General features: G+C 42.9%; 1 protein-coding gene across 1 annotated transcript; it reads right to left on the bottom strand.

Moving 5' to 3' along the window:
* Positions 1-5008: 5008 nt before the first annotated feature.
* pitpnc1b (phosphatidylinositol transfer protein cytoplasmic 1b) lies at positions 5009-20237 on the bottom strand. Its single transcript, XM_079274880.1, has 10 exons — positions 19626-20237; positions 15912-16060; positions 14843-14931; positions 14600-14607; positions 14375-14446; positions 12375-12467; positions 8927-9082; positions 7956-8019; positions 7703-7786; positions 5009-6090 (listed from the first exon to the last, which is right to left on the bottom strand). The coding sequence occupies exons 1-10, from the start codon at positions 19671-19673 to the stop codon at positions 5933-5935; spliced, it is 921 nt and encodes a 306-aa protein (XP_079131006.1). The 5' UTR covers positions 19674-20237; the 3' UTR covers positions 5009-5932.
* Between the last annotated feature and the right edge of the window lie 4114 nt (positions 20238-24351).

Genomic DNA, 24351 nt, shown 5'->3' with positions numbered 1-24351 from the left:
TTGAGCGACGGAGAGGGAACGGCTGTTGTTTGCAATCGAAGCAGAGAAGAAATTAGCCGTGAAGTTGCCTCGTCTTCTTAAATGTACACCGTCGGACACGCTTCTGAAATGGATCCGGGCCGCTGCTTGGTGGTGCCTTCAGTGGAGGACCACCCGCCATGTTTTGACTCAATTGAGGTTCGCCAGTCATAACATTAAAAGATCGATCTCAGGATTTTATAAATAGATATCACATCATTCAAATGAAGAACATTGTGAAACGGAAAAATGTATTCTTTAAACCCAGCCCTAGTACTTTGTGCTCACAGCTGAAGTGTCTCTTGTTTTGCAGTAAACTTCTCTTGCGAAGCTTCTTCACAATAATGCGGCTCTTTGTTCTTTCAGCTGATGAAGTGTCTCCTGCCATTTTTTTTAAGTCGTACAAAATAAATATTGTTGTTTTAGTGCACATCCTGAGGGGGAAATACAATACTACCTTTGTAGATCAATAAAAAACACTGTATTCTAATAAATTCCACTCACTATCCTAATCCATCCTCTCCTATTAGCAAACATATGGGCATGCTGGCTACAATGAATGAATGAATGAATTTTATTTATACATCGCTTTTCACAGACAGTAGTATCACAAAGTGCTTAACAGAGCAGACATTTAAAAGCATAAAAAACACAATGTGACCCAAGGGTCAATCAATTATCTACACAGAGAAAATTAAAAAATAAAATAAAAAATAATAAAAAATTAAATAAAAATGTAAAACATATTTTAACAGCAGGTCTAGGACATGGGTTTACTTTTACACAAACGCCAGCCTAAACAGGTGGGTTTTGAGCTGGCTTTTAAAAGTCTCCACAGTATCTGCGAGGCGCAGAGTTGCAGGCAGAGCATTCCAGAGCCTCGGGGCCACTGCCTCAAAGCCTCGGTCACCACGGCTCTTAAATCGTGTGCGTGGGACTGACAGAAGACCGAGAGCATTTGACCTGAGAGTGCGGGCGGGTGAATAGGGGCGAAGTAGATCAGCTACATAAGCCGGAGCCTGACCGTGAAGTGCTCTGTAAGTGATGGTGAGTATTTTAAAGTGTATCCGAGATGCTACAGGAAGCCAGTGGAGAGATCGGAGTACGGGGGTGATGTGAGACATTGTCTCACAGGCAGTGAGACAATGGCTGTTATGTAATTAATAGTCATGGTGGGGCAATTCAAATTGGGAGGCTTTATGGGCGTGCTGATTAAGATATTTAAAGTACCCAAGGCCCTTATTTTTATGCAAGTTTCTGCGTATCTTCTTGTTTGTACTCAATTTCTTTTTGTGTCCTCCAGGAAAATGTGTGTTTGTGTGAAAAATGAGCCCTGCCTTTGTGTTTGTGTGCGATTTGAGAGTGCGTACAAGACGAGGAACAGTTTCAACACTTATCCTTGACTTTTCCTTTACCCGCACGCAATTAATTACTGCCCCGAATGGCAGCCCTGGGATCAGCTGCTAAGGAAATGAAAACACATCAGAGTAAATGCAAAGCCAGCCAACTCTGGGAGTGTTGTTGTGCGGCACGCTGAGACCTGCACCGCCATCCATTTGCAATGACAATCATTGTCGCGTGAAAGCAGTGGACTCCAACTCTATTCCAGAGGGGATGTGTGTGTTCACACTCCCACAGTAATCCATATTCACGCTCTTAATTGGTTCAATTAGTTCTCTCAGATACTTTATGAATTTTACACTCTGCCTGTCCCCAGATAAAGTCCAGTTAACGTATTCCTGGGCAGAGGTTACAAATTGGGTTCCCAGTGGTACGGCTTAATACACAGAGGATTTGAAGTCATTTACGTGGTTGAGTGGGCTACAACTGTATTGCTGACACTGTAATGAGGGAACACAAGCATCTTGGCCTCACCGTGTAGTCTTACGCAAGATTAACTCTCGTGGGAGTTCATACACAGGTGCACACGCATGCCGTATCAGACACAGATAACTAACCTCACAATGGGAGGTAGATATTCTTACAACACCATCTCGTTTACAAACACTAAGTCGACCTTTAATGCGCCGAACATCCATTCTGTAAGGGATGTGTATCTGTTCATCCAGATACGAGGGCAACGGTTGCCCACCATTGTTGCAGTGTAATGTCAAAGTACAGTAACCAAGGACATGGACTTCCCCTGTGATGATAACACTGAAAAGGATTTAATTCTTCACACAAAAGAGAAAATCAAAGGAACACAGAGAGGCAAGGATTGCACGTTTTTGTGGCCTCTAAACCTGCACAAATATAACAAACCATGTAATACTCAAAGCACCCGCAAAGGGTGAAAGGCACACCTAACTGTGCCTCCTGTCCGATTTGCATTATTTAAATTAGGCAATAATATTGTGTAATATGGACTTGCTGCAAAATGTGCCCCTTTCTATGCAAATTAGTTCAGATCAACTTAGCCCCACTAGGTTACAGGGAAATTGTTAGCGTCTTCAGAGAGTTGGTGGTGACTTGAACCAGATTTATAAGGGGTCACGCCCTGACTTTCCAGTGACTATGGCATATTAAATCCAAAATACGGTTTCTGTCTGCCATGTTTAAATTCCTTTCATCTAAAGTCTTGAGGAATGCATCCGCACCTCGTGAGTCAGGACCTGTAGCTCCTGGTCTGACATTTCTTGATGAAATGAACTTTCTTTAATGAATATAACGTCAGTTTTGTCAACATGAATGCATAGGTGCAGACTGAGTGATGCATGTGTGTTTGTGAGCGAGAGCGAGGGGAAAAGAAAGTGGACCATAGATCTGCAGGGATTACGTATTTTCACGAGTGGAGTATTAACTGACGTATTTTATGTTTTAGAACTAAACGTTAACGTCTTAAGCTTGTGTAAACCTCTACATGTTGAAGAACTTAACCAGCATTTCAGCAGCACGAAAGAAAGAAACAAGAATGACAGCTAATTGTTTATCAATGTTTATAATCCTTACATAAGAATATTAGAACATATACAGAGGTGAAAAACTGCTGAAACGTTCGTATTTCAGTTGAGCACTTTGTGTCACTCAGACATTTCCAGTTCCACTTCTGTTTCCAATATTTGATTGGATTTGACTTTATTCCCCCATAAATATAAGTTTGAAATCATGAGAAGGAGACTGTCTTAATCAGCTGGTGGCTTGTTAATTTAACTGTTAATTTAAACCGCAATGGTTTTGAAAGAGTACCTGCTGTGGCAAACCATTCACACTAGTCAGTCGTTAAAATCCCTGCTCCAGCCTGCAGGACCAGCGCTGAGTATAAACTTTAACGCTCACATTGCGTGATTTAAATCATGACCAACAGTAGACCTCCAAACTATCCTCCTTCGGCTCGCCTTTCCTCCAGCGGTCAATGTGTAATATCGCCACGGTCCACTGTTGGATTGGTACGCAAGTGCAAACCCACACATGTTAAATCAATGTTGGCATGTGAAATAAGCGATTAAGTTAGTGACATGCTAAACTATGGGGCTTAATGGTCACTCTCCCTTAACGACTGAGTTAAAGATGCTGCACAGTCAGGAAGTGGGGACCAGTTTGAAAAGACACAAACACACACTGGCATGCACGTGCACACGTCGTCAAACAAATGAGGCCGTTGCATTAGTGCCTTCAGTGAATGGAGAGCGCGTATTGATCTGGAGAAGTAGCTCGTACATCAGTGTGGTTTGGCAAAATGCCATTAAGGTGGAGGAGGAGTCATGTACAGACATTCGCACACCCACTCTTTATTCTTTTCTTTCCCAGAATAAACTGGCTCAACGTCCTGCCTGTTAAAACTGTCTTTCTATCTAAATATTATTCTTCATTGCACGTTTGTTTTTTCTCCTTGATCTCCTTTTCCTTACTTTCCTTTGTACCTTCTTCCTCTCTTTCTGAACCCATAGGTGTCCAGCTCAAGGTTTTACATGAAAGTGATGGTACAGTGCCGGCGATGGCACTATTTGTGGGGTCTGAGGGGCGAACTGGGAACAGCAGGCTGATTCAGCGCTACAGGGTCAGGATCTATGGTAATGTACCATTGGGGAACATTTCCATATAATGAACATTATATCTTCTTTAGAGGCCCTCTTGAGGAACGAAGATGAGGGCACACGGATAAAGAGGAATGAGAGCAAGGGGGATTTCAAGAATAAGAGAGGGAGAATGAAGGAGGAGGATAGAGAGAGAAAGGAGAGGCAGAATAGTGGAGACTGAGAGAGAACATTTAATGGGAGAGACAAAGAAGTAAAAGAGAAAGGGGTAATGTTAATGCAGTGCAGCCAGCAGTTTGGGCTCCCTCTGCAGCACTTGTGAACACTCTTGGCTGTGTTGAGCACTTGCTCTTTCATATCAGCCTCCTGCTGCTTCTGTAAAATAGACGCATTGAGAAAGAGTTTTGCATGCATTTATTTACGTGTTTGTGTGTGTACGCGAATGCACGTCTTGCAAACCCCTTTGTCGGGAAGTTAATAACAAATTGTCATGCTGGCTCTTGATTTGTATGGATAAAAGAAGCCATAATGAGCCCCATAATGCGAGCTATTTAGTGCCCCATTTGAAGCAAGCTGCCATGTCTGTCAGTCACAGGAAGTTCGGGACGAGCCTGGGCTTTTGTCCTGAAGTCTTGAACAATGAAGAGATAGAGTGATGACGGACATGCACACACGCCCAACCCACAGCCCTGCCTCTGTGAAACATCCATTGTTCTCCTCTCCGTTGCAGAGAGAGAAAACTGCCAGAAGCTGCCGGTTCCACATGGCACACAAGTGTGAACTTGGTGAGTAGATTATATGTGAGTGCTATGATGTGAGAGCAGCTGGTCCATCTTTACAGGTCAATGCTGATTAGACATAGCTGATAATGTGTGCAGTGACTCCATTTATTTTTTTTGCTTGTCTAGGCAGATATCAAGATACTACTTGACTCTCTCATTGGATATCAATTGTATTTATTCGTAAACAATCCATTACAAAAGACTGTACAGTGTAATTTCCACATATATCTTCCACTTGATCGTTCTTCAAACTAAAATGTTTAACAAATAAGGACAGCAGACACATTTCATCGTTGATCCCTTATGCTGAAAACCCATTCTCCTCTAAATGTACATCAAAGAATTAAGCTAATAGTCTTATAAATGGTCATATTATTGACTCATAGTTGAAGTTTAGCCCTGGTTTGACCAATCTGCAGTGCTCAGCTAAGTGATCAAGGAACCAATACGACGCCTCACTGCTCTCCGTCAATACACCTGGTCTGACCTGTTGGCTGAGGTGGAGAGGGGAACAGATCTATAGCAGCCTCCTCCGTTCTCTTCTTCTCTCTCATTAGATCCACTCTGTTAAACTCCTTATGCATCTGTCTGTAGGCTGCTGGGAGGGGGTTAGGGAACAATCGGAGAGCACTGCTGGTGGTCGCTGAGCTCCACTATCGCTGATGAACTGACAAAAAGCGCTGAAATGCACCAAGTTTACAGGTTGTCCAAGACACTGGTAGGATTTTTGTTTGCAACAGTAAAAATTGCTTTTAAATAGGCACACAATGTTTGTGTGTTCTTCTGCGTTCGTGCGGTTCTAACATGCAGTGAAGAGCGCAACTACATGTGCATGAGAAGAGATGCATATTTCTTCGGTGGTCTTGCAGGAAACATGCATTATTTAGCTCTCTGCTGGGGAATTAGATCTATACTGCTCTCATATATGTACTGTAAATATGTAGCCAGCTAGCTTAGCTTAGCTTAGCACTAAGACTGGAAACAGGGTAAAACAGCTCGACGTCTCTGTCTAATGGTTCTAAAGCCTGCCACTGCATCTCAAGATTATTTATTAACAGGTTATATCCCACTTGTTGAATCAGTGTTTTATGGTAATATGACACAACGTTGTCCAGTACATCAACCCCTGAAACTGAATTGTCTGAATTGTGTCAGGCGTCATTCAGGGTTGGAGTAGAGGCGCATGGGACTGTGGGGCACAGAGGAGGCAGAGGGGTCAGACATGGCCACAGTCTTCACTCCCATCTTCTTCAGGGAACACTCGTCCGTCACTGAGATGGAGCGAGATAACAGAGGACGTGAGGCAGTCGGTGAGCCTGAGAGAGAGAGAGAGAGAGAGAGAGAAATGCTTTCTAAATTGTTCCTGTTTCCTTTATCCTCCATTCTCCTCCATTTGCCTTGACATCGAGATGCTTTTCACGTTATGCCATTAAAGCAAATTGAAATTGACAGACGGAGAGATGGAGAGAGTATTAGATACACATGACATGAAAGGAACAACAGCACAGAGATAAAAGAGGAAGAAAAACAAAAGAGACACTGAGAAGAAGAGAAACAGAGGGACAACTGTTTCAGTTTTCAATTTATTTAAGTATACTCAAGATCTGTGTCGTTCACTTAGATTCCCATTAGTTAAATCCCTTATTGGTGTTCGACCCACACTCCCGACTTTATATTAGACTCTAGTGTAAATGACATCCATTTACTTTGATTATGGTCGATGAATGAAATGAAAACTATTATTTGGGCTGTGCGGATAAAAACACAGTGGCATCGTTTGGCCTGTAGGGAGTCATGGCGGTGCAGCGAGCTGCAGCAGGTTGAGCAATGACTGCAGATTTGTTGCAGCTTGATGTCTCTCATCATCACACACACACACACACACACACACACACACACACACACACACACACACACACACACACACACACACACACACACACACACACACACACACACACACACACACACACACACACACACACACACACACAGAGAGAGCACAGGCAGCAAACAGCTACAGGCCATACTGGGAATTCTACCTTTGATATCTCTCACATCCAGCTGAGGTTCACTAGACTACCCAGCAGGGGGCAGGGTGACCACATACACACACACAAAAAACACACACATACACATATGCACCCACAACAGGCACACATAGGCCCAGACACAGACCCCCACCAGGGCTGACATTTGCAGCTAAGTGCTGCAATGGCTGGTTATTTATGTTGAGAGGGCTGGTGATGTGGGGAGTTCAGCAGGTGGCTGCATTACGCTGTTTATCAGACGGACGCAGTGGCATTATCGCTTCATGAGCCAGCAGTCACTCTTTTCCCCCCCTGACATCTGTCGTTCTGTCGTCCTTTTCTGGGCATACACCCTGTCGTCTCTCCCTCCTCACTGCTCCATGTGTAGTGAAATGCCTGCTGACTGCTCTTCCCTCTTCGTTTTTTTTCTCTCTCTCTCTCCCACAGATGTGCACCAGCCATCTGGGTCCTTGTAGGGCACAGCTAAGGCACTACTGGCGCAACCAACCTCAGTTCAAGTCTGTTTCATACTATTTTGTAGTCGGTTGACAGCGATGGTTAACATGGTGGGCTAAATAAATACAAATTATGTGTTCGACTTATTGTAAATTCCTAGTGATCTGAACAGTTTGTTTTTCCCTCTCTTTAATTCCTCTACAACTCCTTCTGCAGCCGCTGCTTATTTAGCTGAAATGAAATGCATAACGAATAACCGTGCAGCACAATTATGCATTTCCAACTTACTGCTCTTTTCACATACTACTCGTCTCTCTCTGTACCTTCGCTGGTGTCACATCCAGCTGTATTCGCTCTCCTCTCCCTTACTCCCCCCTTCTGTCTTCCCTCCCAATCCTCTGTGATATTTCTGTACAGTGCAGGTCAGGAGCTGCAACCTCACCTGTGTTCTGACTGGATTTGACTTTAGTGTTGGTCTTCTCTTGCATTGCTTGCTCGTACTCTCTCACCTCCTCAAAACTCAGTCCTGTGGGGAAAGCAAAATACACGCACACACACGCACACACACAGCATCAGCACAGAGTCTGTAATGTGTATTACATTTCACAGGGTGTACATCTAAGAATACAACCAAGTACAACTGCTTTGTTCTGTTGTTGTGTCTGTAACATCTAAATTGTTTTATTGTGACCCACCGTGCCATTCGTCTGTCCATGCTATGGCTTGCCTGTGGCCAATCAGAAGAATGTCCCGGATGTTCTGAAATTATATCAAAAACAAACACATGGCAGGACAAAGAAAATGTAAATAAAAAGGCTACATAGTAATCTGAATTCAGAATTGGTCTGGAATGCTACATTCAGCAGTATGTTAAAGTACGTCATTGTCAAGAATGATCGTGATTACTTTATGTCACTACTTTAAAATAATTAGATCATGATTAGGATAAGGGAGAACTTATCTTAGATGAATGGAAACTTATCTCAGCAGTTTTATTTGCACTTGCCTGTAACTGAAACCACATTCCTGTCAAAGTGATAATGGTGGAAACGAAAGGCGTTTCTAGTTTTGTTGTTAGTGCTTTCGGTTTTTATTTCTAGTTTAATGACTTTGCTTCATTGTGTAGGATACATGTGTCGGATCGAAAGGGATTTAAAAAAAATCAGCTCTCGAACTTGTTACACCAGCTTCCTCTGTGGGAACCTCTGAGAACCTTTGCTTTGTTCACGCCATGAACAACAGACGTCCTCTTACTCTTTCTTGTTGTATAAAACAATACAGCGATTTTTTTTTTCTCCAATAAATCTGATCTAATATGGTATTACATAAAACGGCGATGGTCTTGGTAATTATACTGTCTGTAAATTAGTGTCATAATGATTTTTGTGTCAAAATGCGACACATGGCATATTTGAGTTACAAATAACCAATCCGGATGGTGAAGGATCACCATTTTTACTGGAGCTGTATAAAGACTCCAACATGTAGAAAGCAATGCTTGAATGAAGCGCAGCGCTTGATTCAATCCAATTAGCTATAAATTCTAATTTTGGCACCTTGTATTACACCTATATGGGATCGTAACATGAATTGCAGATTGTGTCTTGATCCAACCCTCTGTACATCAGCACAGGGAAAAGGCATGATGAAAAAAACAACAACTCACTCTGTGTATGAACTCCTCAGTCCTGGTCTGGAGGCCGTACACCTCGAAGCTGCATTGCACCCTCTTATAGGAGCACATAATGGGCTTCTGGTTGTCTCTCCAGCCTTTCTCCAGAGGCCCTCGGCCAGTTTTACTTGACTGCCAGCGACTCAGATCCTGCACAGAGTAAACAGTGGGTCTATACGTTATTTGCTGAGTCTGCAGAAACTTTGGCCCTGTGAGGTGTCTTCGGGGGGAAATTGTGTGTGTGTGTGTGGAGATGCAAGCAGATTGTTGTTGACAACACATTACGAAAGTGTTTGTGGTTTTTCGTTTTCGCCGTGTCACTTGATTGATGAGTTCAGTGTGTTGTGCTTTTTTTGGTTTGTGTGTGCATGCATGCATGCATGCCTGAAGGAAGTGAAGAAGTGTAAAACCGTGGCAGGGAGGGAGTGAAGATTTAAAAGGGTGTGTCACCAGTTTTATGCTCTTTCAGGAGCAAAGACTCAAGCCAGTAAATCAAAGTAAATAACAAAAAATGTCATTTATTTTCCTTTACAAATAAATGATTTATGGAGAGAAGTTCTACATTTTGGTCAATATGCTTATTTGCTTTCTTGCCATAAGTCCGCTTGTATAATGTTGTTGATGATGGCTCTGTGGGACTACTCGCTTGACATTACTCACATTTTGCAACAACATAAGTTGAGCTCCTCAGCCTAATGTAATGCAATGCACTTGAAACCAATTTTGGAACCACATTTGCACTCTCTTAACTGTTTTCATTTGTGCCCTGAACCGATGTAACTGCACGTAAAAATCACAATTTGATGTTTTACCAGAACCAGGCTGACTTCTTTCCCCACTTCCAGTCTTAAAGCTTAACTGTGCTATGTGCTTGATACAAACGCATGAGAGTGGTATCAATCTCCTGAGGTAATACTAAGCCTATTTCCAAAAAATGCAGAACTATTCCTTTAAAGGGGATCTTTTATGCTTTTATTTATGTAATGTTACTGGATATTAAATGTGGCCATTGTTTCAAGTTATGAGGTAAAACCTCAGGCTTCAGGCAATTTGCATTTTACTTTCGCAAAAAGCTGATGCAGCTCGTCACAGATTTCTCTATTTCATCATCTGCTCCAGGCACAGGCCGCCCACGAAGGATGGTGCTCTGCTCAGGACTACTCTTTAAGTTGTGTGTGAAGGAAAGTTCAATTTGTTAGCATTTCCTGAAGAAGATAACGCCTGACAATATCGGATTCGGGTTTGGGCCAACAACTGTCCTATGCTAACTCTTTCCTCAACAACAGTGTGATTTTCGGCGAGGCTTTTCCATCTAGAAAATGGCTGCGTTGAGAAGACAGAAGTGCAAACTGTAAGTGACCTTATTTCTCTGAAATGTTTGTCTTTGTATTGATAATCAGACCAAATGGCTTGTGAATATTTTTTTTTTTCACAACCGCTGAAGATAAATGTCACCAACCACCAAACATGTTACCTGATTGCTTGCAGATTACAAGGTCATGGTAAGTGGGTTTGCTTGATAACAGGGAACAATGGGGGGGGGGGGGGGGGAGGAAATAAAGGCAGAAAGTAAGACTTTGTGGATTCCATTGTTTTTTCATGTGAGAATTAAGGTATTTAAACCACTATTGCCTTGTTCTGTAATAAAAAATGCTCTGCAAGTAACAATGAAGGGCTGTAACAGAATATGTAAGTTTTTGCAACTTCTTTTACCAACACTGTTATTTTATTATCACTTTATTATAGGACTAACAAGTTGTTCATAGCAAACACAGCATTATTTCTAAAGACTAAAGCTCGAGTGTGCCTAGTGCAATCACCTTTGATGTTAATACATTACAATACTATCTCGTACTGAACCTGACATGATTTACAGGTTATCCGAGTGACCTGATGCTCGGCCCAGAAGCTCCTGTTTGATGAGGTGTTCCTGAACGCACCGGTCTCTCCCCACAGAATGAGAAACCATCAGAGGAGAAGCAGCATCAGACAAGTCTCGTGTCAGGTTGACCACTGACCTGAGGGTTCCATCACCAGCTGACACAACGTTAGTATGCAGGCTATATTTTTAACAAGGGTTTATGTCATTTTTTTATTTAGAAATAGGGATCTTAGATAAAAACACAGAGGCTTTATGCAATTGCATTGTTTTAACAGGTAAATAATCTGATTTCATGCGTGTAGAAGGGTAAAAAAAAACTGTGACTGTTAGGCCACACATTTCTGTTTCACAGTCAAACTTTATTACAATGTTGACAGGTGACAATATGAATTATAAAATATTCTCCACAGTATTTTGAAAGTGTTTCAAATTTGATAATCTGTAGCTTTGACAAATATTTCACTGCACAAATATGAAAATATGAGTGAAAAGATCTAAATAGCTCTCAGTAGCTGCTGATACTGTAGTTATTGAGCAGTTTTTATATGAAATCAGTAATTTCACTTTCAGTTTTGTTGACAAGGTGCAGGACAAAGTCAATTCCTGCATGTTGGTGCGTCATCAAGCAAGTTGAACTGGTCAGACACCGTGTGAACAAATGCTGACAGCTCCTACGGTAATAACCAAACGACTACTTTACCCTCTCATGTTTACCAGGTATACTTTTACAGGAAATGATCACGTGACTATTGTTTCATGTTGTACTTTCCACCACCACAGCCAGGGAGTCATTGTGTTTGCATTTCATACTCTGCTACATGTAGCTACATGCTAACATGTTACCTCTGTGTCTCCTCACTGTAAATGTTTTCTTCTTCTTCTTCTTCTGGCTAAACAGTGACCCAATGTTCTTCCTTATCTCTTTACCCGAAAAGACAAAATAGAGTGTATATTTACGGTTTACAGAGTTTATGCATAAATATTAATTTAACATGATGTGAGAGAGAGATATAAATAGCATTATTTACCAGAGAAAACGTCAGGAAATCCTGTGATCTTGGTTGCAGGTGTTGTTAATTTCTCCCCGATTTAGGATCAGATTCTTGCTGGAACGTGTGTCGCGTCAAGTTTTTGGTTAAGAAACTGCTTTGGTCATAGTTCAAGATAGATGTGCAGCTAAACTCTGTGCAGTTGACACACACACACACACACACACAGTGAGCTCTTGGGCTCTTGGGCCGCTGTCAAGACAGCGACAGGTACTGAAGCGAAAGGCCCGGAAACGCAGACCAATAAGAGCAGACTGGGGGTGGAGGGCTTAGAGAGTAAATGAAGGTATATTCAGCCAGACCGTTTTGGAGGAATAAAGTTTTTCTTGAACATTAAAAGCATGGAAATGTTTTCTAGCCGACACCCTAAATGCAAGTATGGACCAGAAAATTAGAATGATAGGTTCCCTTTATTGTGATCAATATAGGTTTTTTTGCACATAGTAATTCATTTTTCCCTTTATGTGGCTGCACATTCATGTTTGTGTGCATGTAACAGAACAGTACGTACTTCTGACTCTTTGTAGTGCTTTTCAGGGATGGGGTCACTCAGGATATCCAGGAAACTCACATTCTCTGCTGGGGTCGGCGTGTCCCCAAACACCTGCATCCAGACAGACGGGGGAGGTCAGATACAGTATAATGGGAGCAGACACTCATACACACACTCCACCCGATCTCTCACACGCACACAGTCACTCACTCAGTGGAGAGGGTGGATGAGAGTAGATGAGTAACTGTGTAGAAAACTGAGGTCACACACCATAACTCCCCCTCACTATATACCACCCTGAGGCCCTTGGAGCAAATCACAATGGAGAAAATGGGAGAGAACAGACAGAGGGGGGGGGGGAGGGGGGCAAGGACATATGAGAGATATTAAAAGAGGGGGAAAAAGAAGAATTATGAGAGCAGAATACACTTTTCCTTGAGCGAAAATGAGGAATGCAATGGAGAGAGGGGGCTGCTCTTTTATCTGACCTTGGTTTAAAATGTGTGCTAATGCCTTGCTGAAGTTCTTCATTGCACAGTTGAAAACTAACAAATAAGGAAAACCTGCTGTTGGATAAAAGCCTGCTGTGCTCCTGTGGTGCTGCTGTTGGTCTGTGTCTACCCGAGGCCTTGCTCCCTCCCATGGAATGAGTTGCATCAGCCGGTTGTTTTGTGTTGCTTTTCACAATGTGCTCAGGGCATCCTCGTCATTGTCTCTCTGTTTTCTTTAGATAATCATACAGAGATAGATAGATATAGAAAGCCTCTGCACTGTAAAAATACTCCCATTACGAGTAAAAGTCTTGCGTTGAAAACGTTACTTGAAAGTGCAATACGGGATTCTAAGCATCTTGCAGCTAACAGTGCTGCTGACAGTGCAGACTACGGCAAAAGTGCCAACAATGTTCACCTGAGGGGGAATCCGAGGGTGAGGGCTACGCTTCCGCAACAAAGCCGCCAGTGGGCACAGTGGCCATGAGTTCGCCAGTGGGGCACGCTCGCATGCACAAACATGCACTAAATGCATACGCTACCGGCCCCGCTACGTCAACAGAGCCAGGAAAAGCTCGGCTTACACAGAGGGAGATCAGCATCATTCTCTGCACAGGTAGACATTACCCCGCTATATCTTTACATTGCAAATAGTTGTTTGCTACCACAATAATGCTCTGAATGTCGTATATTGCACCGTTTAAAGGTATAAGACCAGGCAAATGTAGTTAAAGTATCAGAAGTATAAATACTAAATATGCAGAAAAAGAAACTGCAAAAAATAGAATAAGATCATTATAATAATGACATGGAAAAAAATCAAGTCCTCACATGTGAGAACCTGGAAACATGAAATGTTAAAAAGGGGCGTAAAAGATTATCAAAATGGACAAAATATTAAAGCTCTAATTTGATAAACCTTTGGGTGGTTTAATCTGTAACAAAGTATCGTATTTTATACGCCCTTTATTTCTTTTGTGTATAATAACTAATTTGCAAAGAAGTAACTCCAACTGTCAAATACAGTAGAATACTCAAAGTAAAATTACCTCAAATTTCTTCTTAAGTACAGAACTTGGCTTATTTAATGATGTGAATAAATCATGCACGACTCTATGAATTCGTGTTTGTTTGGAATAAACCTATGTAACCTGTAACTGTGTGACATGAAACAAGATTCGCCAGATTTTTCTCCACAAGCAGAGCTGTAGATCTCCATATTTGGACACATTGGGTCTTGTTCCTCGAGTCTTTCCCTGATTACGGAGCGCAAAGTGAATGGCCAGACAGAGTTGCAGTTGTCACTGAATTTCTGTGTGTGTGTGTTTATTCGTCTTGGACAAAATGCAGCATGGCAGCCGTGCTCACGCTTTGCTTGTGCTCCTTGTAATGGGCACATCAATGTGATGAACATTTTCCTCGTGCTGCAGAGAAAATAGCAATTTCTCCCCTTCCCCCTTGTCTTTCTCCTCCCTCTCTCCCATAATCACTCCATCTTTCTCACCTCTCGCTCCCTCTCATACTCACATTGCTGTTATCGCCCTTGTTGTTCTCGAATCTCGTCTCAATGCGGATGCTGAACTTGGGGAGGATTGATACCTACGGGGGTGACGAGAGGTAAAAATGGAGGAAAAAATGGTTGAGGGCAGAGATAGAGAGAGTGGAAACAGGCTGCAGATTAGATCCACTGATAATGGAAAGAGATGAGCTCTGTTTATTCATGTACACTAAATGATGTGTGAGAATACTTACCGAGTACTCTGCAGCACCAGGGACGTTCAATATGGAAAGGGAGAAACAGCATTAGTTACTCATACATGCATGAGCACGCAATTGCTCTCACACATGCACGTTACCACGGGGAATACATGCATACATAGTGATGAATATTTGATGGAACCAGCTGTTAAAAGTAAATACGTTTTTTTTGTATAATGCATTGAAGTGAAAGCAACTTGATGTTTAAAACAAAGGCGCTCGAACACAAAAACGCACCTGTAATGGTGTACGGGTAGAAGTTCCAGGCCTTTTCTGTCACATAGAAGAATCGCGGGACAAATGTTTTCGCCCAGGACGGGAGTTTACTGAACGCAAAAAGGGAAGAAAGAAGGATCATAGTCAGAGAGTGAAAGAGGGGAATAGTACGAGATAGAGATAGAGATTATGGAAGGAGACAGAGACATCCTAAGTGGTTTCTGGGCCATTTCCAGCCAGATTACCTGCAGGCTACTCTCACCACAGCATTCCTTTTATGACTCATTACACTGGTGAGGAATTGTCGCTGTAGCTTTTACGTCACATGTCAGAGCATGATTGAAGTAAAATACATTTTGCACATAGCTTGTGTGTGTGTGTGTGTGTTCCAGCATATCTTTACTAATGAGGAGCAAATGTCCCACAAGCACAGAAAGATTAGGACAATCCTCCACAGTGAGAACATTTCTTTACTTCTGTAAGCGTTTATTTTAGGATTAGGCCTTGGGTTCGTACTGGTGATTAGAATAAGAGTTGAGGTTACATTAGGGTAATGAGTGAGGTTCGTTTAGGGTTAGGGACTTAAATATGGACCACTTAAATATATGAACTTCTATTCAAAAGTTCAAACGTTTGTGTTTTGTGTGTGACCAGCCTCTGATGTCTCAAGAGATATGTTTCTATGACCATCAGGATGATGTGTTTTTCTCAGCTGAAAGTCTGTACGTTAGAACACTTGAAGCGTTGACTGTAAAGATGAGCTCACGGCACAATAACGGGTCTCCTGTAAACACACAGTATAGGCCTCAACTTGTTCCAGGCAGCAAAGCTTGGACTTTGGATGTGGGCAGTTTACACTCCAGTGTTGGTGTTACTGTGTTGAAATGATGTTTTATTGCTTGTCAGTAGTGATACCTGCAACGTGGATCTATAGAGCGTAAAGCTTTGCAGTGAAGTGAGGGATCAAAGAGCAAACACAATCAGTTATCATAATGACAGAGCTGACAACTCGAGCATATAAGGCTCCGACTGCAAATCACCAGTTATTAGTTTTAGTGCCTCATTAGTACAGCAACGCGATGCACTCTACCTGCTGAGGTAGATTCTCTTCTCTGTCAGCTGTCCGAGGCCGTGCTGGGGGTGAGTATCTGACTCATTCGTCAACACTTCCACCCCTTCTCCGCCACCACTCTGCTCGCAGCTGTGCTTACTGATCATGTACAGCTGGCCAATCCTGTACTGGAGCCCGAGGAGAGGTTTAGGATGAGGTGCATGGAGGTGAGGATGGGGTGAAAAGAGAGGGCGGGAGAGAGAGAAAGATAAGAAACTGTGGTGAGAAAACGTGAAGCACAAAGCAAAATCATCAAAAGCCATACAACATTTGAAGGGACTCGCACCCTTTTCCTCTTACAAATGTAAAATTCATTGGTAGTAAAAGAGATTGTGTGGTAATCATAGGGCCCTAATATTGCTGTTCACTGACATTACAGGAGGACTGCTTAATAAAAACAGTGGTTAAAGGGGGCATGTGATGCTCATTTGCAGGTCATACTTGTATTTTGGGTTTCTATTAGAAAGATTTGCAAGCTTTAAGATCCCCAAACACACATTATTCTCAAACTGACTGTACTTGCAGTCACGCTCTGTCTGAAACGCTCAATTTTAGGATCTGTCTCTTTAAGCCCTCCTCCAAAAAAGCCAAGTCTGCTCTGATTGGCTCGCGAGAAAGATATGTTGCACCTTTGCAAAGGTAGCTCTTAAAGCCACGGGGGGAGATACTCGAAAGGGGTCATGTTGCACGGTGTACCGATACTAGAAAGGTATCACAATACCCTGGTGTTAAAAGCTGATACCCCCATCTTATTCGTACCAGTTCTCTAAGTATGACTGTGACGTATTCCCCAGTGAAACTAAATAGTTGGAATGGTGTACAGTTACAAGAGGGATTTAAATCAAATCCTTTTGCATTTGATTATAATGAAGTGCGATACGGCGCTCCGGAGGACTCTGGCTCCACACACACCTCCCTTCTCGCTAACAGTTGCGTAAGCTCTTATTTTGGAGGGAGGGAAAGATGAATGTATTTTGTTTAAAACATGCAAATGTTGTAAAATAGGCACAATATGACCGTGCATGTGAACTAATAGGGTTTGCATTCTTTAATTCATCTTTACTTAAAGGATATAGCGTGACATCTGATTTTCAAGCCCTTTGAGGCAAATTTTAGATTTTAGGCTCTACAAATAAAATGACTTGACTTGACATTTCTGAAGGATTTAAAAAGATGAAAGAATTTTGTACTCATTGGTGGCCACAAGGTAATAAGGAATTGTATTGACTTCAATAACAAATCAATACAGTAATACCACTTCTAATCAATGAACTGCACACTCCATTGAGGAAATTATAATAACCATCAGCCACTAAGAGGAAGTAGCTGGAGAGAGAGAAGACAGAAAAATCTCCTGGCAGCAGGTTCAGCCATATAGTTGCTGAGTCTCATTTTGTCTCGACAGGCACTTACGCACTGCTGTTTACGGCACGCTTTGTTATTTGCTCTTTCATTTTTTAAATGGTATTTTGCTGTGTTTAAAGATTTCCCTCAAGTTACCATATCTGACATCAAAATTGAATTAGGCCAGTGAGGGTGAATGCATGCGAGTGTGAATTAAAGAGGGGGAGTACGACTTTGTTCTCTGCTGCAGCCCCCAGTTTGTGCTCGATGCTGATGAGGCGGGAGTGTTTTCTGTTAGTGAGTCTAAAGAGGACGAGACCTTTGGGCATCTGGAGCGGCCTCCTCCACGAGCCCAACCTGACAGATTCAGGGTGTCCTTTTCAACAATTTCCACAATGATACATCAGTTTCTGCACTGATGCTGCTGTCTGTCTTTTCCTCCTCAACATTGGTTCTATGGACAGCATTGGGTTCGCGTTTTAATTGCAGAGCACTTGGTGAACGCTTGCATGAAAAAGCAATTAAATTACACTGCAAACAAGTAAACTGTTCTGCTGTGGCCACTGTAATGTAATTCATTTAGTTGCCCTGTAGTTGCGTGGCACTAAAGCATTATTTTAAGAGAGAGAAAGAGGTGGGCAGATCTCAGTACTGTACTCTGTTGACATCAACGTGGCACTCCTCCTTCTCCAATTACAGGTGGAATGTGAACATTCAATATTTACTTATTAGGTATCCATGGGACTTAATTAATCCCAGCGATGGGAGTTTATACACAGTCTTAAGACTAACAGACTGCAGAGCAATAAGCTCCTCCCTCACAGGTTGTGAATCTCTTTTTTAGGAAACTAATCTTAGCAGGAAGTTGAAAAGACCTATCTGTCCTTAAATCATTGTTGTTATCTGACTGGCGGTGATGATTTATGCGTTGACAGACTCATCTATTGACGGCACTTGGCGTGTATTTTCCTCCTCCTGTCTTTAAAAAAAAAAAAAAAAAAGCAAGGATAGTTTACAAGCTGTGAATGTGTCATGAATGCCTGAGTGTAACTATAGCTCATCATTGCGGGGAACTCTGCAGATAGTGCCAGTGTGACGGGAACTGAACATGAAAGAATTTAAGATTAAAGTAAAGCTCATGGCAACTTTTCCAGTGATTAAATACGGCGAGCAAAGACTTGAAATTGTTATGCAACCCTGGATCTGTCTACTGACAATGCGACAACCGTATCTAAATATTTGTAATTTTATTGTGCGCTCAGCTCCAAAGCAAGAGTATGGAAAGAGTATGGCTCAGCTGTAGATTTGCCCAAAATCTCGGACAGGTTGGATCATGGGATTTATTTGGCAGTTGCGTCTGTGCAACTCCACTAACTCACTCTACCACCTGAACTGCAGCCGCCAACTGTCAGCTTTTCCAACAGCAGAACACAAAAGTGAACATTCCTTAACACACGCTGAGCTGTATTGTGTTGGAGAAGTACTTCTGGATATTTCACGCCTGAATATCAGCAGCGTTCCCTTCTTAAAAAAATGAAGCAAGGGTTAGGACATTGTAAAAGGCTTGGACTGAGGTAACTGTCACGATTTGATACTGCCTCAAATAAGCTGCACTTAAACTTACATTACATTCAGGCGAAAGAGGATTTGCTGCCAGCTGGAGTTCCTGTGTGCCCTGAACTGATACTGTAAATCCTATTTTGGACTGCTATTTGTCACTGTCATTGTTGTGGTAACACGTATAATTGAGGGAGGGGGGACGGGGACAGGGGACGGTATAGGAGGCGATGAGGACGTTTCTTCTGAAGGCCACCTTGGCGCATGAACTCCCTTCGTCTGTCCACCTTTGTCTGTCCACCTTTTCTCTCTTAGCGGGATCTCCCTTGTTGATAAACCCGCAGGCTTTTGTTTGACTTCAGTTCTTGTAAATCCGTAAACCGGTCCAACTAGTTTTTGGCCTGCTAGCTGTGCTAAAGCAAGCGAGGGAAGTAGAGAAGTGGACAGATGGAGAGATAATTCAGACACAACAGCAGCGATATGATGCTGCCGGCCAGGTGTTGTTGCTTTGGCTCCATCGGTTTGGACGAGCCCGTCGGTGCTGATCATTCCTCTCTACCCCAGCGTGCCAAAGCTCCCACCGAGCCGCCGCAGGAGGTCTGTGTGCTCCGTTGGCACTTTCCTTATCAGCACATTAACACTTTCAAGACTACAAGGGACAACAACACTTTGCACGTTAGAAATAAAACCCTCTCTTGCCCTTTCAGTTTAAAGTCGTGGGAGGATTGTGTGTGTGTGTGTGTGCGTGCGCGTGTGCACGTGTGTGAGCGTGGGAAAAACAAACACGCTTACCTCATCCACAGTCAGTGGCATGCATGTGCGGTACTCTTTCATCAACATGGTGGTGTTACCGAGAGGTCTGTCTGTGCTTGAGTCTGTCTATCTCAGCTGTCTTGGTTGCACAGTAGGCAGGCTCAGGCGAGCTACGCTGCTGCTGGACCACAGTGACCTCTTTTCTGACGCTCTTCTTCCTTTGTTTTGCTGATGTCAGTAATCCATTGAGTTTAGTCCAGTCCTCTGTGTCAATGAGTGTCTGCTGGTTTCTCACTTATTCCCTCTCTCGCTCGCTCCCTGCAGCCTCGTCTCTCCTGTTTTGTTTCTCTTCCTCAATTAATCTCCTGGAGCCTCGACTTTCTAACTGCCGTCTTTCCCTCCTTTTCTTGTTACTTCTGCTTTCTCTTCTTCTGCCGTCAGCTGCCCTTTTCTGTTTGCAGATCACTTAGCTTCTGTTTGCTTTCTTTCATCACAGTAAGAAAGTGGTAACTAGCTGCGAGGTAAGATTGAAAGCCAACCAACTCTACCTGTTCTTTTCCTTCTCTGCCTCTCTGTGCTTTGTTTAATTCCTCCTCAGACTTCTTAAGCGTAACATTTGGTGTCTGCTGAGCGCTCTTGCCTTTCCCCTCAACTGCCCTCCGCTGCTTTCAGTTCCTCACAAATTCCTCCGTCTATTCCCTCCTTATCTGTTTTCTTCTCTCTCCCTCCCATACTATCCACTCTCCGCCCACTGTACTTTACTACCGCCTCACCTGTGTCACCTCCCCCCTTCTCCCTTTCTCACTCTCTGATATTTAGCTGTTCTTTTCTCTCTGTCGTCATCAACAACACACTCTATCATCGTTCTCTATCATGGCAACAATAAGTAACATTGTTTGTTGACATCGGTCTTTGAATTTGAGGCATATTCCTCAGACAGGACCCCCACGCTTGACACACAGGGGTCGTTAGGGTGGGCCGTCGGATTAAATATTGCCAGAGCCATGAGAGCTTCCATTAAGCACAGCGCCAGGCTCGCTTGCATTGTATTACCTCACGACCCTGAGCCGGGTTTAATTGAATCCGTGTTTAGTCAATGAGTAGAGGAATCGAAGCAGTCAGAATTTCTCGCCCGTGTCCGTCCTTGAGTCACGGCACCGCTCTCCTTTTGTGTGAGCGAGAGCTGACTGTGGCTGCCAAGCACATTTTGTTGCCTCCTCATCAAATAAGAGAAGCAGATGTTTGGCCTCTCCGGGTCAGTCTGACGGCGGCCAAGAGCCAAAAAACCAGCCCTTGATTCTTATACCCTTTATTCTACCACAATGATCATGTACAAACAGAATTCTTAAACATGGGAAAACCTGCTAAAACAGTCTGTCGATGCATTCCGGTTTTCTTTTCTGGTGTGTCACGTTCAACGTCTCTTACGCGCCGGATAACAGATAGAGGTTTCCCGAATAGTTGAGTTCGAAGCTTCATTCATAACGTTGACATACAAATTGCCGTTATTATGAGCTGACAGAAACATTGTGTGCAATCCACCTTCCACCTTCTCTCTCGCAGCGCTCAGTTCTCGTATCTGTAATTGTCTGTCTTCAGTCCAACAGTCAACATTTTTTGAAAAAAGATCGATGTCAGCATTTCCAAATGGTTTCTATCCGACAAAAATATTCACCACATTTGTTGGCACAAGCCTTTCAAAAACATTTAAAGAACTGCTCTCCCGTTTGCAGGACAAGAAGGGAGGCTCGTATTAGGAGGGCAGTCCAGCAGCAATCTAACCGCAACATACTTTCATATTGCCACAGTAACACACAATCATATTTTCCTTATCTTTTTAAGGATATGACATCATATGATGACAGACATTTGAAGTTTCGCAATGAAAACCTCAATAGAATTAAAAAAAAAAAGACTTTCGGTGCAGCCTTGAAACCTCCATGAGTAAACAGTGACAATAATACGGTGGTTACCTCTTTGTTATATCTGTTACTTATTCAGTTTCTCTGATTGTTGTGATCGTTGACATCGTGGAAAGAAGACTTTGATGAGTTTTTTTTATTTGTTTCTTTCGGTTTTGAATGCGTTTTGACGATCGGCGAGGAAGTCTCTGTTGTCTGGTGACTTTGAGGAAGGCATATTGTATGTTTTTTGCTTTAATAAATTGTAATAACCAAATCTCTGTAAATTAGATTTATTATATATTCACGCGTCACATAGCATCAAACCGAGTGTCATGTCTCCATCACTGCCGATCGGAGCTGGAGCCGATGACATTCCTGTGACTACTGCAACAAGTCATCATGTCCTGAGAATGAATGCTGGTTGTATCCTACAGAAGACAAACGGCAGATCTTAGACGGTGTCTGTGAGGTTTTTTTTGCTGGGAAAATGATTTTAATTCCTCCTTTTAGGGCCAAAGTGGCTCTCCACGTGTCTTCGCTATCATCCGCTCCGCAGTGAACGAGCGGTGAAAACAAATTCCTGGCGGGGTTTGCGCCTATCTTATCAGATCAGTGTTTAGAGAAGGGAAGCCACTTCAGAGAGCTGAGGTGTGCTTCTCTCTTCTCTGCCTCCATTTTCCCCGGACACAGAGCTCTGACAGCACACGCATTGCCTCTGTTTAAAGGATGATTGGTGGTGATTTAGATGTGTGTTCAGCACTTGGTCGAGTCATTGATCTCTTTGATTGAAAATGTAATTGTGGTTTGAGGGCTGTTTATTAGTAACCGTGGTGAGAATTAGCAGGGCTCTCGGATCACTGGTCCTGCAAATTATGGAGCTGATCAAAAGACGAGTTTGTTGATTGATTAAGAGATGAAAAGATGTATGTCTACTGTAGATTTCTACTGTGCCTTCTTCAAAAGATCAAAGTCAGAGGTGGAACTAGCTGTTACTGAAGAATTCTTAATTAATCTTAATTAATTAGCTGCGGCAGTAGAGAGATGACAACAAATGAGTGGAGAGAGAGGAGGAAAAAGATGCAACCAAGCTGCTGTTTATAAAGATGCTGGTATAAACATTTGATCTTTATCTGGATGATCACATCTGATCATCGGGACCTGGCATTAATAAGCGCTCTCGTTGTCTTGATTCTGGCTGCACTTTGATCCAATCTCAAAATGCAAATGAGTAAGGCGTCGCGGACCTGCTAGATACTGCTGCTTGCTGCTTTTGGTGGGTAGCTTGCATGTTAGCAGGGAGAGTCGGAGTCAGGTGACCATTTAACCTGGTGGGTGTATTTCTTTTTCAATCAAGAATGTGGTAAAGCTGCATTTACATCCTGCTCAGATCGGATTACAGTTTCTCCAAATGTGGATTAGCTGACTGCGTTCAGATAGCGATGCGCTCTTTAAACACATTCAACTGTGTTTTCCCTGATCAGGGTAAGATAGCACTACTAGTAGTTCCTGCTTGGCACCTTGGCCCCTCAGGGCACCCCAGTACTCTTGAGTGTACTCATGATCTTTGCAACAGAAGAAAATGGAGTTTTGTTAAAGATCGGGTTCGTCTTTGACAGAAACGTTGCATGTTCAATAAACTTAAAGCTGAAAATGTGAATGGAATACAGAATTTTCCAAAGTTTCAAAGATGAATACATAAAATATTCGTGCGAACATTGCTGTGATTGTAAAGCCGTGATCAATCCTTCTTCACCGTCATCTTTTCAATGACACCAGATTCAGCTGAGGAGGCAGTGCTTTACTTCCACCTGAGTGAAACATTCTGAAACTTCTGGTCAAAGCTGCTCGTCCTTATTTCATGTCCTGCAGGATAGAGGAGCAGGCGGTGATAGAATTGGAGGGGACTTCATCACGGTGCTTACACCTATCACATCCCCTCACATCATCAAATGAAAAATGAATGGCTGCACTTAAAAAACTGGTGAGGCGTTCTTTGACCTCTATGTTTCCGGCTCTGATTGTGTTCATACGCGTGCATGTGTTTGATAGAAAGACAGTGTGTGTGTGTGTGTGTGTGTGTGTGGGGCTATGTGTCAGTGCTGCGATGGTGGTGAGCAGTACGGATCTGTAGCTGGACAACGGGAAGAAGCAGATCATTAACTGGTGGGCTCCCTGCCATTGCTGCATTACTGGCTCTCCAATCTCAAGATGTGGTCACAAGCCAGGGTCAAATGTCCTGTGGTGTCCCCTCCGAGCGTGTGAATGATGGACCCCTCCCTCCAGGGCCTGGATCAATGGAAGCTTGGTGGAGGGGCGCAGAGTTGACACGCTGCAGCTTTTTCATCTCACGGCCGGGTGAAAGGTAAGACTTTGAGCGAGATTTAAGATGAGAAATTCAGCGGTCAGCGCGGATAATGTTTGACTGGTTTATGTACGTTGTGTAGTTGTGAAGTGTGGTAAGTAGCAGCATTTCTCTGCGAGTGCGTCCGGATCCTCAGCCTCCCTCCTTTCCCTCCACTATCACGACAAGCCCGCTGGACACATCTGATCTCTGTTTTGGTCCAATCATCATGAACCTGAAGTATTTAGGTCAGACTTTAGCCTGGCAAAAAAAGGAGAGCCAAGAGGAGAGAAAAATAACAGTGAGAGAAAGAGAAAGTACACATTCCATTGTTGTCCCTTGTTTATGGAGCGTCTCAAAGCACGAACGCCGCCAGATACAACTGCGAAGCAGACAAAAAGGAGGCTGGTTGTTGTGTTAACATCTCTGTGTGTTGTGATGTGTCTTAGTACGTTTGTATGTTTGTGTGGCTGTCTCTTATGTGTTAATATGTAAGATTAGTCTTAATCTCCTTGTTGTG

This window comes from Melanostigma gelatinosum (assembly GCF_949748355.1).
Source record: "Melanostigma gelatinosum genome assembly, chromosome: 9".
In the NCBI taxonomy this organism is placed as follows: domain Eukaryota; kingdom Metazoa; phylum Chordata; class Actinopteri; order Perciformes; family Zoarcidae; genus Melanostigma; species Melanostigma gelatinosum.
Note: the sequence above shows the minus strand (reverse complement) of the source record. Positions and strands in the feature narration are given on the sequence as shown.